The following is a 16,876-nucleotide window of genomic DNA, read 5'->3' on the forward strand; positions in this document are numbered from 1 at the left end:
GTGACCACACTTGTATAATAGCACCGATAACACCAATCTATAACATGCCACATTACAACACCAGCCATGCGTTAGTATGCGTTAAAACAAAACAGCCAGAACAAATGCTCTGCTATTTAAATTAATGCAGGAAGGAATATGGCAGCTTTGAAACATTCTCTAGTTAGATCAGTGGTTTTTAAAATGGTTTAACCAGTGAGACATATTTCATACTTGACAGAGATGAATTTTCTGGTCAGTTTCAATACAAACATGACAGCAACCAACATGTATTTAACTTCTTTTAAATTTAAATGATTAAGCTTTTAACTTCAGAAATAACACTGGGTTTTTACACCAGATTAAAAACCACTGGGTTATTTTATATAACTTATATGATAAGTCAAAGCACTGGCACAGCCACAAGGTTAATGTCAATTGTCAAGCACGTAGCATTCCCGTGCTAAATATATAAACACTATCTTGAACTGTCATGGGTTTATCATTTTCCAGACTTGTTTAATTAACAATCATGATCAAATTAGAACCACCATATCAGGGATTTGAACCTGGGATCTTCATGTATTATAATCAAGTTTGATGCCATTCATATAATTGCAATGAATTCATAAAAAATCATTCGAAATATACACAAGACATACCTGTTCTTATAGGTTGCGACCAGTTGGTTGAAACTAAAACATTATTTGAAGTCTTTGCTGCCACGGCAACAACATAAGGTGTATCCACAGCAAGAGGTAAGTTAACAAACAGTGTTTTCCATGGAGATATCGTGGATTCACCACTTCCAATTACAAACTGTGGAACAAGGGTTTAATCATAGGCGGAACATCAGGGGTGTCTGGATTGACGCGCCACCCCAAACTTTTAAAACAGGGTGTAACAGCATATATACCAGTTTTAGTGTAACTGAATTGTTTAAGTATAACAGTTTATTTAGGTATACCAGTATTATTGTATAAGTAGAGACACCAAACAGTTGTGTAAATGCTTAAGTAACAGCTTTTATACAGCTGTTTGGTGTCTATACTGATACAATAATCAAGGAGGTTCTTATGTTTTACAACTATAAGTTAACTGAAATTTAGAAATGTCACTCGAGATTTTATGCTTAAAAATTGTTGTGCAAAGGTATAAAGAATGTACGTTTATTCATTATAGTATAACACTACCGAAATAATTATTTATATTTGCCCATGTGATATCAAATTTCAGTTCACCCCCAATTAAGTCACAAACACAACTCACTGTAATTAGGTTATTCCCAATAGGATTGTCATAACTTCGTTTTTTGCGACTTGATGTTGAAGGGGTGTTCGCCACACCAGCAGGAGTGTACCATACAGCTACACATTCAGTCATTAAATTTGTGCAAGAATCATTCCTTGATAAGTCAGGTTGTGGACCAGCTGGAATAAATTTTTAATTATTTTGCTGAATTTGCTAGAAAATGAGGTGTAATATATTTTAGAGTTGTAAATTTTATAAAATTAATGTCTGGCTGCAATGCTGTCAGATTTTTTTTTTCATTTCTAGAATGGCCTTCATAAAGATGTTATATAAAGTATAAAAAACAATATTTAAAAAAAGAAGAAAAAAATTACGAAGTAAGAAAAACGGTTGTAAAAGTTGATTAAATTCTTACGCTTCTTTTGTGTTTCTTTAGTGATGTAGACACCAAACGCTTCAATGGGACCTTGTTTATCATTAAAAGTATTGGCCGGCAATATGATTGTTATTGTATTCATGTTCGATGTTGATCCTGTGTTCACTGGTTGGGTGATATTGGGTTCTTCTGGGGCTGTGGATAAAGTAGAGGGTGAGTGATATTTATAGCTTTGGCCTGATTGGCAGATTTTGACCCTTTATGACATAACGCTCTGATATTGTGAGTCAAAAACTCGCGCAAAGATTGCCATTCCAAAAATCCAAAAAAAATTTTACAAAGAATTTTTAATAAAGATTTTATTGCAACCAACTTTATCTGCCATGCAGAAAAATTCATTCTAAAGTTTTTGCGTGGTTTCACACAAACACCAACTTTTAAACGCAATCTTTATATTGGTGTTACTGTGAAAGTACAAAGAAAAACCCACTCTAGACAATGCATAGAAGCATTACACATGCCAATCCACATATATCAACACATACACAGGCGCCGAAGCTGGGGTGGCAGGGCGGGCAGACATACCCCGAAATTGCTTTATGGTAATGCATCTTATGCGTATCTAAATATCCCTGCCTCCCCTGCTTTTGAAAAAGTTGGGCGCCTATTGCCACACCAATAAAAACAACTTAGATGATAATGCAAAACATAACAACTTACGGCCAGCATTAGTTTTGTAGAGTTCAGTAAAAGTGTCGCTGTTTTCAATTACGCCATTAACATTATTTATCCTCGATTTAATCATGACATTGAACTCTGTGAATGGTTTGTTGAAATTAAAGACATGTTGCCTGTCAGTACCAGCAAGAAGAAAAGTCTGAAAATTAAAGAAGATTGCTGCATTTATTTTTAGATAATGATTATCGGGATAATAAATAAGATAAAAACAATTTTAACTTGTTTGTTGGCATATTGTAGGTTTATAAACTATGTGGGGTCTAGATGGTACTACTACAGGTGTTGGAGTAATAGTGCAATAGACCTACATCCCTGGTAGGGTGTACCTCACTGAAGACCTCATTTTTATAGAATATACCTTCTATCAGTGAGCGGTCTATAAACTGCTTCAGATGGAAGTACCCCGGTTCCTGGGTGTTGGCATATATGATGTAATATGCTAACAGCATAAACACCAAGTGTCCAAGTACATTGAACATATGACCAACATACAATATAACAACTGCATATATAACAAGTACAATAAACATATGATAACGTTCATGGTACCACACTAGGTGATGGGGTAATAGGGCAATAGGCCTACATCCCCAGGTGTACCTTAAAACCAGACCCATATAGAATATAATCTTTATCGATGGTTTATAAACTGCTTTAGTTGGGCCTAGTCTACAGCACACTCGGTGTTGGGGTAATGGTGGCAATACGTTGTATACACCAAAATTATAAATAACAAATACAAAAATCATCAGATTAACTTTCATACATCTGAGTTTGAAGGACTTGTTACTTGGTTCCAAAATACGTCAAAACTTTGAGCCTGGCCTTCTATGCTCCATGCTAAAGTAAGTTTTGATGTCGTCAATGTTGCGCTTGTGATCACAGGTATGGCTGGCTCTATAAAACAACAGAACACGAGTTAGAGAAATAAATCCAGGAAGGAGTCACACTGATTGCACAAAAGAGTGACTTGGGTTGTTGGGATAATGGGCCAAATCTGGTCTAAATCCCAGATCTTTGACAAAAACCTAACCCACATAGAATAAAAAACATATTGCATATTGAAAGTGTGTACATAGTTGGTATCGGATTAACTGTTCCTTGTTTTTGTTCCTATGATCAGACATACATGGGATTTAGGTGAATTTTGACGTTTATTTTAAATAAATGAACAAATGAGTGACATTTTTATCTCCGCACACAGGGCAAGGATAGTCATTATAACACAGATGTTATTTTTTATATGCCTTGTGCCCACTATATGTATAACCTTGTTGGTGATTGTGTTTTATTTTATCCTGTATATAGTTGATAATTTAGGCAACCCATGCGCAACCACTGTGTAATAACATTGCTAATCTAACTTGGTCCATCATTAGTATAAAAAAAGATTAGTGGCAAACCAAGTTACATTATGTTAAAACTGTACCCTTATATGTACAAAATACAAATACTTTTTTATTAAAACTCACTTTTGGCCTAAAACATCGCCCTTTTACAGCTTAATTGATGTACCTTAATATAATTAGAACTAATAACAATTCTTTTATAGTGTTTTTTTTACAAAAGTGGGGTCGGGACTTGGAAAAACTCCCCTTGGCTGTACCACTGTGCATGGTTACTTACTTGTATTCTTAGTCATTGTTTGTATAACACTATTCAAGCCATATGCTGTAACTGACACCATCACTGTGTAATTATAACCAGGTAGGACAGTGAGAGTTGCGGAAGTTTCGTAAAAATTTGTCTGGATAGATTTGTCTCCCCCTTCTGGATCAGTGTAGTTTACCTGTGTAATAGAAACCATAAATATGGCTGATACATTGTTCATCACACATATTTATGCAAACTGTACAGTTATAACATGAGTGTTTTCTTATACACCAGACACACATGGTGCAATCAATACACCTCACGGTCCCTGTTAACTTAAAACATACTAAACACTACATAAGAACCAATAGGGCTAAATGCACAGAATTATCACATTTTTTTATCATGCAAGGTTTTTAAACCAATTAGACATACAGTCAGTAAGTTACATTGTAATGTATAAATGTGTAGCAGGAATAATTAATGAAATAATTAATAGGTAACATTTGTTCAAATAAAGGAACTCCCAATTTGCCAAGTTCAAACATTAACAAAATATTCTGTTAGTACCACTATAATGTAACCAATCTTTCAACAGCACATCTGGTATGAAAACAAGATATATTTCCAACGTTTTATTCCATGACAAAGTCTTGCGAGATGGCAGATGAAATATCGAAAACACACAGCATTTTTTTATACCAGATGACCGGTTGAAAGATTATAAACAAAATGGCGACAGAAATCACCAACTCACATAAATTATCTCCCCTTCCCCTCCAGGTGAGCCCCAAGTTACACTCAGTGTCTTGGTTGGATCACTGCCTTGAACCACAGTAAGGTTTTTCACTGAGTCAGGTTCTGCGTGGATAAAGTAAATAGATTTTAATTTATATCAACACAGTATAGGATCTATCTTTGCTTTGAGCAATAAGCATCTTGAGGACTTTTAGTTAGAAAGTTCTGCCAGAAACACAGGTAAAATGAAGTTCTTGACTGAAACCTTAAAAGAAATGTTAAAAGCAAAGATGAAATGAAGTTGTGTAACCACAAAAAGAACCAATTTTTCAGTTGTTTTGAAAATATCACCCTGTCTCAGGTTATACAGAATAATATACATTTATATAAAGGCAACTTAATTTGAAGCCTTAAGTAAAAATACACAAGAGTTTAAAATGGAAAAGAAAAAACAACTTTTCAGTTGCAGCCCCAATATTTTGCTTGAGATATTTTTGCAAATGAAGCAACACAAATATGAATAAAACACAGTGCATGTGAAGAAAGAACAAGAGCAGAGTGGACATACTGCTATGGTGTAACTACATTGGTGTATAAAGGGAAGTTTATGTGTGTATAAACTGTAGAAAAAGTAATAGCATGCATTTTTAAGGGATGGTGTTACTGTTGTATGTTAATTATGTTTTAGGTTGATAACTACGTACAAACTATTTGTTTTTAAAGATATTTTGCTTGTAGCGGTTTTATACTGTTTTTTACACTTGAAAAAATTTACATGTTTGTTTTATAGTATACATTTTTGATAAACACTATGATCTAAGTCATTTCTATGCAAAGTGGGAAAACACACATGTAACTAAATTATATGCAAAACTGTGGTTTCTACAGCAGGATTTCAAATTAAAGATTCAAAATTAAACTACCATAATAAATGTTGGTGCCCCGAAACTATAATAAACGTGCAAAGAGCCCGAAGGATGCCATGGCAGACACTAAACACCCATGACCACTGCTCCATAAAAATTACATGTAAAAAATAGTTGTTTTAACGCATTTATACTTGGACAGCTTTGCAGAAGTCTGGTAATAAAACAAACAAAGCAATGAGCAGTTGTCGGCTTATTGCCTCAATAAATTTCTGGTATAAAACACCCATGGTTGAGAATCCCTGATATAAACGATGTTATAAAAATATGCGTGAATGTTTGATGTAAATGCGAGTGTTAGAACAAAGTAATATTTTGTGAGTTTTTATGTGAAATAGTGAGAGTTTCATACGAAACTGGTAATTTTTTATATCATAAGAGTGACAAGTTGAATTAGTGCTCCACAAAATGAAACCAAGTGACCCAAGGTATATTTACGTATAGTTGTGGTGCTTGTGATCCCAGAACTGAGCAGACCACTAAAGATGGAATATACTGTGACGATATATCTTCTTCCATGGACAAGAGTGGTTGTAAAGTTAGTTACATTCACATGAGTTGTGGTAACCGTTCCGTTTGAATTAATACTGACTCTGTAGCTATCAGCAGCACCGCGTGTAGGAGGTTGCCATGATATTTGGACCAGTGTACCGGGAAATACAGAAGGAATGGCAAGACTGGATACCTCAGCTGGATCTGTGTTTCTCATAGATTAAATAAATGTCTGTTTATGCAAACAGACCAACTCACAAGTAGGTGCGGACTGGTAGACGGGGAAACTTTTCAAAGCAGAGAACAAAGCTTTGACTTGAACATTAAACACAGTGCCTGGGGTAAGACCGCTCAGTGTCGTAGATAAAGTTGTATTACCAGCAATTGTGATATTTGCTTCAACGACGCAATTACTGTTTGTGGCTATTACTTCATAACCACTAACCCCACCAGAGTTACGTGTCCATTGAACGGAAATTTCCGTAATGGAGACGGAAGACAACATAACGGAAAGGACAGAATTCGGTTCTGTTAAGTGGAGTGTTAAAATAAGAAAAACAAGTTGTTTAAAATAGCCTATTCCTTGTGTTGGAATGTGTTAAATAAGGGTAAAAAGAGAGTGTAAATATAATAAGCAAAATGTTAATAATAAGTGTTAAAACCTGAAAAAGGGTTAAAAATATTAGATTTTTTACAACCTGCAAGAAATTAGGAATTTAAGGAAATACAGTAATCGCCAGGCTAACTCTGGTCATAAAACTATTTCAACTGTTAAGCAACGTAAGATAAGGAAGTTACTTATTAACAAACAGTGAATATTATGACATCATAACAACGCTGTCGATTGGAATTCCAAATCCTGATTCGAGTGGTTGTGATGTAACAATGACAAGTGTGGTGGGTGGATTAGTATCTGTGACATCATAAGCAACCGGAACAAACCAAACAATCATCTATTATCATAGGTAAGGAAACTAGGCATGGGAACTTGCATCAGCCAGCATATACACACATTAAAACAATACAAAAATATGCATAGAAACATACAGACATAAAAATACATTTTTCCCACAAAGAAAGTAACCTTCATACAGGAAACAACACAAAAATATGCATGTATGTAGATTGATATAGGCATAAAGATACATTTTCCAACAAACAAGAAAGTGACATACATACATACATGAAGAGGATGTGAATGAATACAAACATACAAATGCAAAAGTAACACACACATATGCAAATAGGCAGCCCACGCATAAATACAACAAGCATAAAGCAACACATAGAAACAAGCAGAATAGCAACACACACGCATGATGAAGATGTTGTTAGGTGACGTGATGATGGACCTGAAAATAAAACAACATTAGAAAATTATTCAAGCTCTAACAAGATATTTAATAGATTAGAAACACAGTTTATAATATATTTTGTCTGTCTTTGTAAAAAGAACTGGTGCTACAAAAACACAACATGCAAAAATCAAAGACAGCTAATTATAACTGACAATTAGTTAGACATGATTATTGTCTGTTACGTTTGCGTAGCACCAGATCCTTACTGTATTGCTTTACACAAGAAACTCTATGAGCATTACATCAGGGTCAGATTCACAGAATTTATAACAGTGTTTTTTTTAAATGATTATTTGTTTATGAACGATTTTAGGTTTATTTAGAAAAAAATAGTTTAATTCATTCTTAATACAGTTTATCCTAGATTCTTGTGCTTCTCCACACCTAAGTCAGAATCAAAAAATGGGTTGCCATTTAATTTGATTTGATCGCCAACTGCCTTAGTTTATAAATTATTTTAACTTTTGTTGTAAAAGTAAAAATATTGCTGTGTAAAAAGCAGTTTGTAAAATGGAAAAGGCTGTGTGAAAGCAGTTTTTAAAGTGCTTGCCAAAGTTTTAAATTAATCTATTGTTCTAAACCATTAGTTTATCAACATAGGTGGCGCTGTTGCACTATAATCAAAAACTCTGCACGAAATTTTTGACGGAAGTTACTGTTCTTTATTTAAACCAGGAAGTAACCACTATGATGTAACAATCAACAATTATTAGTCATCACACTTATCCTATTCTTACATGCTGAGTTTGCATATTATTCATAATTTTATGAAAAATTAATATTTATATTTAAATATACTTGACTTATTTTAACTTAGTGGTTACTATCATTTCTGTTGGGTTTAAAAAGCAATTGTCCGTTACTATATGCACAAAAATATCAAAATGTATATTAGAGGTTAAAATGTTCATTAAAATACAGGTGTCTTTTTACCTATTGTTTAAATTTTTATTAAAAGCTACTGTAATAAAGACAAGTATAATTTATGTAACTACTCATACGGTTATATTCGCTTTAGCGCAAGTATTACTGGAAAGTGAAAGTAGTTTTAAACGAACTTAAGTTTTATATATTTGTTTGAGCAAGATAGCTTTGTTTGTAACTTCTGATAGACTCGTTCATGTTTAAACTAGTGTAACTTATGTTTCTACAATGTTTGCATAATGTTGGCCATATTTTCTATGTTGGTAACTCGGGATTTTACATTTTAATGCAGATATTTTTTAGGTTATTTTAAGGTTCCACAAAATTGTCAATGTTTTACAAAGTTTAATGCATACAAATATTTTCTATGCTTAAAACTGTGTAAGCAAAATTCCAATTTTATGTTGTTGGTTAGTCAACCCATTACACAATTAAGCTTTTACTTCCTCATTCAAAAGCTGCTGCTAAACCTGGTTTCAGATGCTTTGTTTGTGAGTATGATGTCATAATGAAACAGGATTAGCGCAGAGTGTGACAAAATAATTCTGATTGTGTTACATAAACAATAAATGCTGTTCATGATGATTAATTAATTATTGATATTATAAACATCCAGTGAGGCAAATAACATACCAGTGTAGGCAGACGTGCTTATGTTGTAGGTGGAGGATACATTTCCTGCCAACGAAACGACGTTTATGTCGTACTCAACACCTGCCTGCAGTCCACATAAGTTAAAGTGGGTTATGTGTGGATGGTAAGGCACAAGCTTGCTTCCATGAAACCCCCATGTGAGCGAGTAAAAGTGAATAATTCCCCGGCCCACGTATATGATGGTACCATGTACACAAGTTGTGTTTGATGCAGTTATGGATATGTTTGTAGCAACAGGGGGACCTGCAATGAACACATTAAGTTAAGTGGACTCTTCAATTTGCCAACTGCTGTTAAATTAACAACATTGTTAGTTTGCATTGGGTTAATCTTCATACGTGATTTACTAAGTACATAGTAGTGATGTAATAAAAATAATAAAGGTTACAACGCACACAACATACTTAGGGATTGGTAAACTTATTTAACATTTGACGTCACAAACACATAGTGATTTAAATACAAGAAGCAGCAAAGGCTATTTTAAACATTATCTAAAGTTTATCAAATTAACTATGAAACCTAAAAGAGATAAAAGACTATTTAAATTATATCTGGTAGCAGAAGTAACAAAACAAAAAGGTATATATATATATAAATATATCTTTGAGTATGATATATAATATATATATATATTTAATATTATTTTTTTAGTAATTTACGAATAACAAAGTAAGGATTTATTCAAAAGAAGACACCAAACCATAAAGCTGTTTTATATACATGGTTTTGTTTTTTAATACAATGGGTGGGTAATTTAGTAAAAAAAGTGTTTTACCACCGATATTACAATACATACTGTAGGAAACTCAGAACAGTAAAAGTTACTTTGTTGGACCCATTTAAACCATAAATATTACTTTGTACTTATAATACCATCAGCCATAAATCGTTTTTAATATTTAACTATTTTAAGCTACACCCTGTAAATTATCAAACCAAAGTATAGCAATATTGTGTGATACAACAACAACATTTATAATAATTAAGAAAAAATGGCCAAAGCACTTAAATGACCATATTATAAAGCAATAAGTCAAGTTCATTGCTGCAATTATACATCATGTTTCATTGCAACTACAAAGAGCATAAGCAGTTGTATTTAAAACACATGAGAATATTCACCTATTAAAATTTAAAATACAGCCACTTGTCGTTATTATAAAACAATAAGTCAAGTTCTGCGACATAATAAAACATGTGAGTTCATTGCTGCTACACAGAGCATAAGCAATTGTATTTAATATACAAGGAAACACGATTCTCCGCGTCACGAATAACACAAAAGTGTCTCGTGATTCATACTTGAATGGTAATGTGTAGATTGAATGGGAATAATTATGTTCAAAGTCAGACAAGCGTTAAACACCCATTTGGTAGGAAACTCAAACCAGAAGGGAAATTTTGCAGATAAGCCGTTTTAATCTGCAAATTTGCTTTGTAAGACTTTCGGTTTAATTATAACCATTTTATGAGGTATTTGGAAATGCCCTAAAGGGTTGGACACCAAACAAACATAATGATACGTTGTGTCTATAAATAGTATGGGACACACATGAGGATGTCCCCAATTAAATGGTTTCTTCACAGAGAATAAAGATTATGACATCACATAGCAAGGTGTGTCATGTAACAAAGGGAATTCCATCTACCATATCCCTGACTATGCGATTACACTATTGTGATCGAGACAAATAAAACGAGATAATATTACAAATACAAACCAATGTCAAAGAAACCAGTCTTATAAATTAGAATACAATACATTACATGGGATATTGTGATTAGAACACACAACTAAACTAACAAAGTTTAAGTGTGAAATCTAAAGTAATAAAACTAATATATTATTTGTTACTCTAACTGTTTTAATATTACAACATTTCCCCCACTACAGACATTAAAGTCCATGTTTTAACTGTTTTTATATTTATTAAAAAGTTCTACATTTACATATAATAGAGAGCTTTCTTCTTTTATGTAATTTATTCCTCAAGTATGAACGATTATATATATATTCTCATTTAATTAACGCATTCCCTCAACCTTTAAATTTAACATAATATTTCAAAATGTTGACAATATAACAAACTATGACGTCACAAAAGTCATTAGCCTATGCAACAGAAATATCTTCTGTGTAAAAAGTTAATGATTAATATAAAGCTAAAATGAAAGTAGTTGGCAAGATTACGTTTGCTATAACAATGATTTATTACGGTAAGAAATTTATATTCCACTCGATTTGCTTTCAGGCTAACATATAAAATTTTATTTTCTTACATTTTTTCTCATAAACAGATATGTGACATTAGAAAATAAATCTTACAAAAATGCCCCGCGTTAAGTAAAGGCTGTTGACTCGGTTTAAAGAATAATAAACTATATTTAAAACAGAATATCCCTAGCACTAATAGGGGTATAAGCCAATTCTGGCTCAAATCTCAGGTCCCATGCCGAGCCACAATGTAGGACCTCACCCATGTAGAATACTAGGAATAGAATGTTCTTAGCGCACATACACAGCACAGCAAGTACATTAACGCACTGCAATCATTCATTATTATTTAAGAGCTATGTTGTTTAAATTCTTGATAAAGGTGTCATAATTGCCTTTACCAATAGCAGAAACATACCATATCTTAGCAGTTAGCATACATATACACATAGCGAGAGCATACACACAGAATACACAATCAATAACATATTCTATGAAAGAAACAGTAAAGAAAACATTTTAAACATTTCTTATTTGTTTCAAATAGAGAGATACCAAACTGCATCTAATTTTAACAATGCAGAAACACACAAAACCCTTGGCACAGCATACATTAACAAAGACCATGACCCACAAAGCATTAGGTAAAAAATGGTAATCAGTAATCACTTAGCCATGTTATGTGTGTAAGGTAGCAAGAACTAATTATCAAGAGTCTTGTATGTATGTACACATACGCTGTGAGTTGCGTCACGCAACTACTTTCGTTTCATGTTACTTCCTATTATTTGTTAATATACAGTTCATAGTCTATATTATGGTACCTAATGGGTAAACAAGATTCTTAATGTCAAAATCGCCTGATAAAAAAATAATTTCAAAGGTAGCAGTCTTTTACACATTTTCCTGTGTTATACATTTTTGCAACTACAGCAAAAGAATTTAAAACTATTTTTAGTTTTGATCCTATATACCAAGATCACAGAGTAAACTCAAAATACCTATGCTCTCCATAGCAATAATATACAACACTCTTTTTGTGTGTGGACATGAAAACAGCTATTTTCGGGTTCATTTTGTTTAAAAAGGTAAAATTAAAAAGATGCTGCTGCTGTTGCTACCACACATAACGAAACATATGATAAAGTCTAAACATATGGCAGGAAATGTTGTTTACAATAAATATTACAGCAATTTATATAAAAGAAAGTTTCAAAACTCACAAGTCTGTATCGCGGCATGTTTTGTCTCACTATGATAATCACCAGACACTGATGTTATATTGATGGCACATATGAGCCCAGGTATGTAGCTTCTTATCATCCATTGACTTGTAGTATTAGGAAGTATTACAGAAGCCAGAACGCTGGTATTGTAATATGTGATGTCATAGGAGTCCCAGAACCCGGAAATAGGATGAGACCACGTCAGCAACAACTTATCTGTTGCAATTTGTTCCAGTTTCAACTTGTCTGGTGGGTTCGGATCTAAATTTAAATAAAATAAATTTTTGCAAATATTAATAATGGTACAGTATATTGTATCTTTTTACAATTTTTTTATTACATTTTAGCACTCTAAACAGAATGATTTTAAAGAAAAAATTTTTTTTTTAATTTAAAAGGGAATTTTTATAGTTCTTAACAAATATAATGTTACTATTTTTGCAACATTACCATTGGTACATTGAATTGGTAGCAATAAATTATAGCATTAATATAAACGAAAGTGGTAAGCTATATTTAAATATTTCTTTTTTTCTAAAAATAATAGTATCAAAAGTAGTTTTAAATATTTTATGTATAGGCCTACTCAGCATCATAATTTATACAAGAAAACATTTTAAGTCTATTTCTATTTAAATATATTGGTAAGCAATTAATAAATAAACAAATTCAGCACAAACAGATTATACAAATAATCTATTAAAAAAACAATTCTATTCGGAATTTTATTTCAATTTTAAGCGCAAACATGGTGAAATGAAAGTTATAACAATTTGAGTAAATTATTTGTGTTTTTTTATTGAGCCTTGAATCAAAACACAAAAAATCAATAATTATAGATTTTAGTTGAAACAGATGTTTATTACAGGTGCTGCTTTAAATTTAGAAAAATAATCTTACTTGTTCTTGTACGCTTGTGTGCTGGTATCGATGATATATTATTGGCCGCAGTGGTGACTGAAACGACCAATTCTTCCCCAGCAGTAAGATTGGTGATGGTGTATTGGTGGGTATGGTTAAGCAACCATATAGAGTGTGTATTGGACCATGTTATATAATGGTCACTTCCAAGGAGTGGATTGAGAATTTCAATACTCAGAAATTCATGACCTCTTGCCTTGATGGTAAACTCCGCAAGCAAAGGTGCTGTATGGAAGTTGTTGCCCAGATACCACAGAAGTGACCGCCGTCACATGAGCACAAGATCAAAAACGCTACAACTCCTCACACAAGAACAGGCATACAAGAAACATTCATACTAAGACATTTACTAGACCAATTCTGGCCAAAATATCAGGTCCCATGGCAGGTCACGCTGCAGAACCTCACCCACAAAGATAGAACCCATAAGACAAGTAATCACTAATGAGCAACAGAGTAATACAAATACGAAGATAGATATTTCTAAAAGCCTGCAAAATGGTAGCAAGCATTCAACCACTATTATACCTGTCGGGAATTGATTTTCTCTTGGTTGTCCTCTGGTAGTACCACTTACTGTAGATACTGTGACAGTGTATAGAGTTCCAGGTTCAAGTGCAGTTATATTATAAGAGGTATCTGATTTATGCACAGATCTGTATGATAATTAAGTAATAAATTACAGATTGATAACACTGTATTACATAACATGTGAACTTATAATGTAAAAGTTGAATACAACAATAAAGTACCATATACTAATTAATAAATAACTAGAAATCTAATGAAAAAATGTATGCACTACTCGATAAAAGAGAGTTTGGCTACGGACCAAGGGATACTAGGTTCAAAGCTCTACACTTGTACCACTGCGGGTAAATGTGTTCTTGAGCAAGAGACTTAACAGAATCTTCTCCAACCCAATGGTCAATAATAGGTTGTTTACATCGGAAGTCATACAGAAAAAAATTCAAAAAGTTGCATACATGGTAACTTACAACTAGACAAAGCGTGAATTAATTATGACCTGCGGTGTTATAGTAACTGTCTGTGCCCCACCACTGTCTACAGGATATATAAATTCATTAACTCACATACAATCATTCACTCATTCAAGAGAGATAATGTAAGTTAAACTTTGTCAAAACAATCAAAGTACACTTACACCCTTGTTATGTTTTCTGACATCATCAATAGATCCCATACAGAGTATTCCAAACTGTATTTAGTAAATTTAACTTCTGCTGGTGGTGCTTGCCATGTTACAAAGATGCTACGAGTAGTTTGGTTTGCTGCTAGCAAATTCGACACTCCAAGTGTTACTGTGGACAAAACCGATAAATTTGGTGACCTAGAAGTAAAATCTCACAACCGAACCTGTCATGCTTTCATCTGTTGCTGGATCAGACTCAATGTTATTGCTGATAGTAATCACTGAAATGGTATATTTCACACCAGATGTAAGGCCTGTTATGTTGTAGGATGTTGTTTCATTTCCAAGGGAAACAACTATCGCATTTTCAGAACTATCAGATGGTACGTAAGTTACGTTCTGTAAACAGAAAATAATTATAATATAAAACCTGCATAAACATTTTAATAAAAGACATGGTTTTCAAGATCGCTTAAACAATTAAAAAAAAACTATAAAATAGATTTGAAAATCAATTCTGTATAGACCAGGTATTTTTAAAGTATGTTTTAATGTATTAAGTTGTTGTAAAAAATTAATATACTAAGATTTTCTCAATAATTGCATTTAAATGTGCAGAAAATAAATTATATACAGGCTTATATATTTGAAAAATCCCATAATAAAAGCTCTGAATATTAAGGTTTTTTTAATCTTTTCCATTTTCCAAAAATGAATAGCTAAACTACATATAGCCACTTATACATGTCAGTTAAAATTTAAAAGACAGTCAACAGTGAATCATTGCCTATTCTTGTTCTTAACTAATCATAAACATTAACAGCACCTGTGATTGAAAAATTCCAAGAGTTGGAAGATCCCATGACATGTATATGCTGTAACTTGTTTGTTCAGTTGAGCGAAAATTTGTCACTGGTTCCGGTTCTAATACAAGGTAGCAAATTGTTTAGCTTAAGACAAACATTTTCGTTATTTAACAGTTTATATGAACGGGAAATTGCTTAAAATTATTCAAGTACTGATGCTAAATTATAAAACTTCTTATTTAAAAACTAGGGCATAAAGATTACATTAAAAGCCAATGGTGTTATATAGGGAAAAGGTATCGGGATTATCCAAAAAGTGTTTAAGTAAGATGTTCCGTTCCTAAAATATCACTTACTTATGGTGTGAATTATCGCAGAGGAAGCTACACCTTCAACCAGAATCGTTGCAGATGCAGATGCAGATACCACTGCACTGTATGTATGCCCTGGTGACAAACCACCAACTTGTACAGGGGAACTACTGTTTGACCCATTTCTTTGCTCATTGATCGTAACTCCAGTTAGTGTAGCAATATAAATGTTCGCACCATTTTTTGGTTGGGTAAACGTAACGTTCACCTATAAGATCAAAGTATAATATTTTGTAATACTGCTATGCTGAATTATATCATTTAAATCCAACCTCTGTAGTAGATACTGTTGTAATGGCTACATTTGTAGGTGTTCCTGGATCTGTTGGAAAAAAAACAATTATTTCTATCTGTTTACAGAAGGGGAAAAACAGAAAAAACTTACATGTTGTACGAAATATCGGATCAGCTGGAGTGGAATTTGTTTGGCTACTACTAGAGGAGCCTGAGTATACAGTAACTGAAAACGTGTATTGTATGTTTGGGACAAGATTGCTAATGGTGGTGTTGACGGGAGAAGTGTTTTCGTTTATTTGTTTAAACATTGATTTTCCACTCTCAGTATAGTTTAGATTATACCCAGTAAAAATGGTTGGAGATGCTGGTCCCACTAGGGTAAGTGTTATGTTGTTATCGTTGGTCAAGCTTACAAAACTGAGGCTTGATGGGGGGGTTGGATCTGAAATTTGTGAAAAATATTGATACGGTAACTAAATTTGGTTTATATTTTTTAGTCCATGTATAATTAACATTTTTTATGTGATTAGGATTAGAATCAGTAATCGGTATATTGAACAGTAATTTTATGTTTATTGACTATTAACAATAACAACCAAAAAAATTATAATTTTTTTTGATTAAAACATAACTTGATTGTATTACAGGTAATACTGATGCTTGAAGATAATCTTATTATATAAATAAATAAATATAATCATTATTTAAACTTGTGTTTTGGGTTAACATAAATGTTCTAAAAAAACACGTTTAAAACAAATGTAGTAGTAATCAAGTAATGTTAAAAAAGTATTTTTTTAACATCAGTATTAAAACAGTTGTAAAAAATAACATTCAAATGATAATGCTAATTTAAACAGCTGCACCTTATACTAATATAAGGTGAAGGTAATGATATGGTATTTGTGTGGCATA

General features: G+C 32.7%; 1 protein-coding gene and 1 non-coding gene across 2 annotated transcripts in view; both read right to left on the minus strand.

The window, feature by feature from the left end:
- The window catches only part of LOC100184833 (receptor-type tyrosine-protein phosphatase beta-like), a 54,730-nt gene that overhangs the window by 12,610 nt on the left and 25,244 nt on the right, over positions 1-16,876 (minus strand). The window contains exons 15-33 of the mRNA XM_026839956.1: positions 16,110-16,403; positions 15,997-16,046; positions 15,710-15,932; positions 15,374-15,471; positions 14,772-14,946; positions 14,560-14,716; positions 13,923-14,050; positions 13,374-13,619; positions 12,471-12,734; positions 9,009-9,272; positions 6,352-6,621; positions 6,040-6,297; positions 4,695-4,798; positions 3,971-4,133; positions 3,111-3,241; positions 2,327-2,483; positions 1,646-1,801; positions 1,249-1,409; positions 642-798 (exon numbers count right to left, since the gene is read on the minus strand). Coding sequence (XP_026695757.1) covers positions 642-798; positions 1,249-1,409; positions 1,646-1,801; positions 2,327-2,483; positions 3,111-3,241; positions 3,971-4,133; positions 4,695-4,798; positions 6,040-6,297; positions 6,352-6,621; positions 9,009-9,272; positions 12,471-12,734; positions 13,374-13,619; positions 13,923-14,050; positions 14,560-14,716; positions 14,772-14,946; positions 15,374-15,471; positions 15,710-15,932; positions 15,997-16,046; positions 16,110-16,403 — 3,456 coding nt within the window. The remainder of the gene's footprint in view (positions 1-641; positions 799-1,248; positions 1,410-1,645; positions 1,802-2,326; positions 2,484-3,110; positions 3,242-3,970; positions 4,134-4,694; positions 4,799-6,039; positions 6,298-6,351; positions 6,622-9,008; positions 9,273-12,470; positions 12,735-13,373; positions 13,620-13,922; positions 14,051-14,559; positions 14,717-14,771; positions 14,947-15,373; positions 15,472-15,709; positions 15,933-15,996; positions 16,047-16,109; positions 16,404-16,876) is intronic.
- Positions 7,554-7,644, minus strand: mir4133 (microRNA 4133). Its single transcript, NR_034529.1, has one exon. It is a non-coding gene; the product is annotated as a microRNA 4133 (primary transcript).

Source organism: Ciona intestinalis, chromosome 2 (assembly GCF_000224145.3).
Source record: "Ciona intestinalis chromosome 2, KH, whole genome shotgun sequence".
Classification (NCBI taxonomy): domain Eukaryota; kingdom Metazoa; phylum Chordata; class Ascidiacea; order Phlebobranchia; family Cionidae; genus Ciona; species Ciona intestinalis.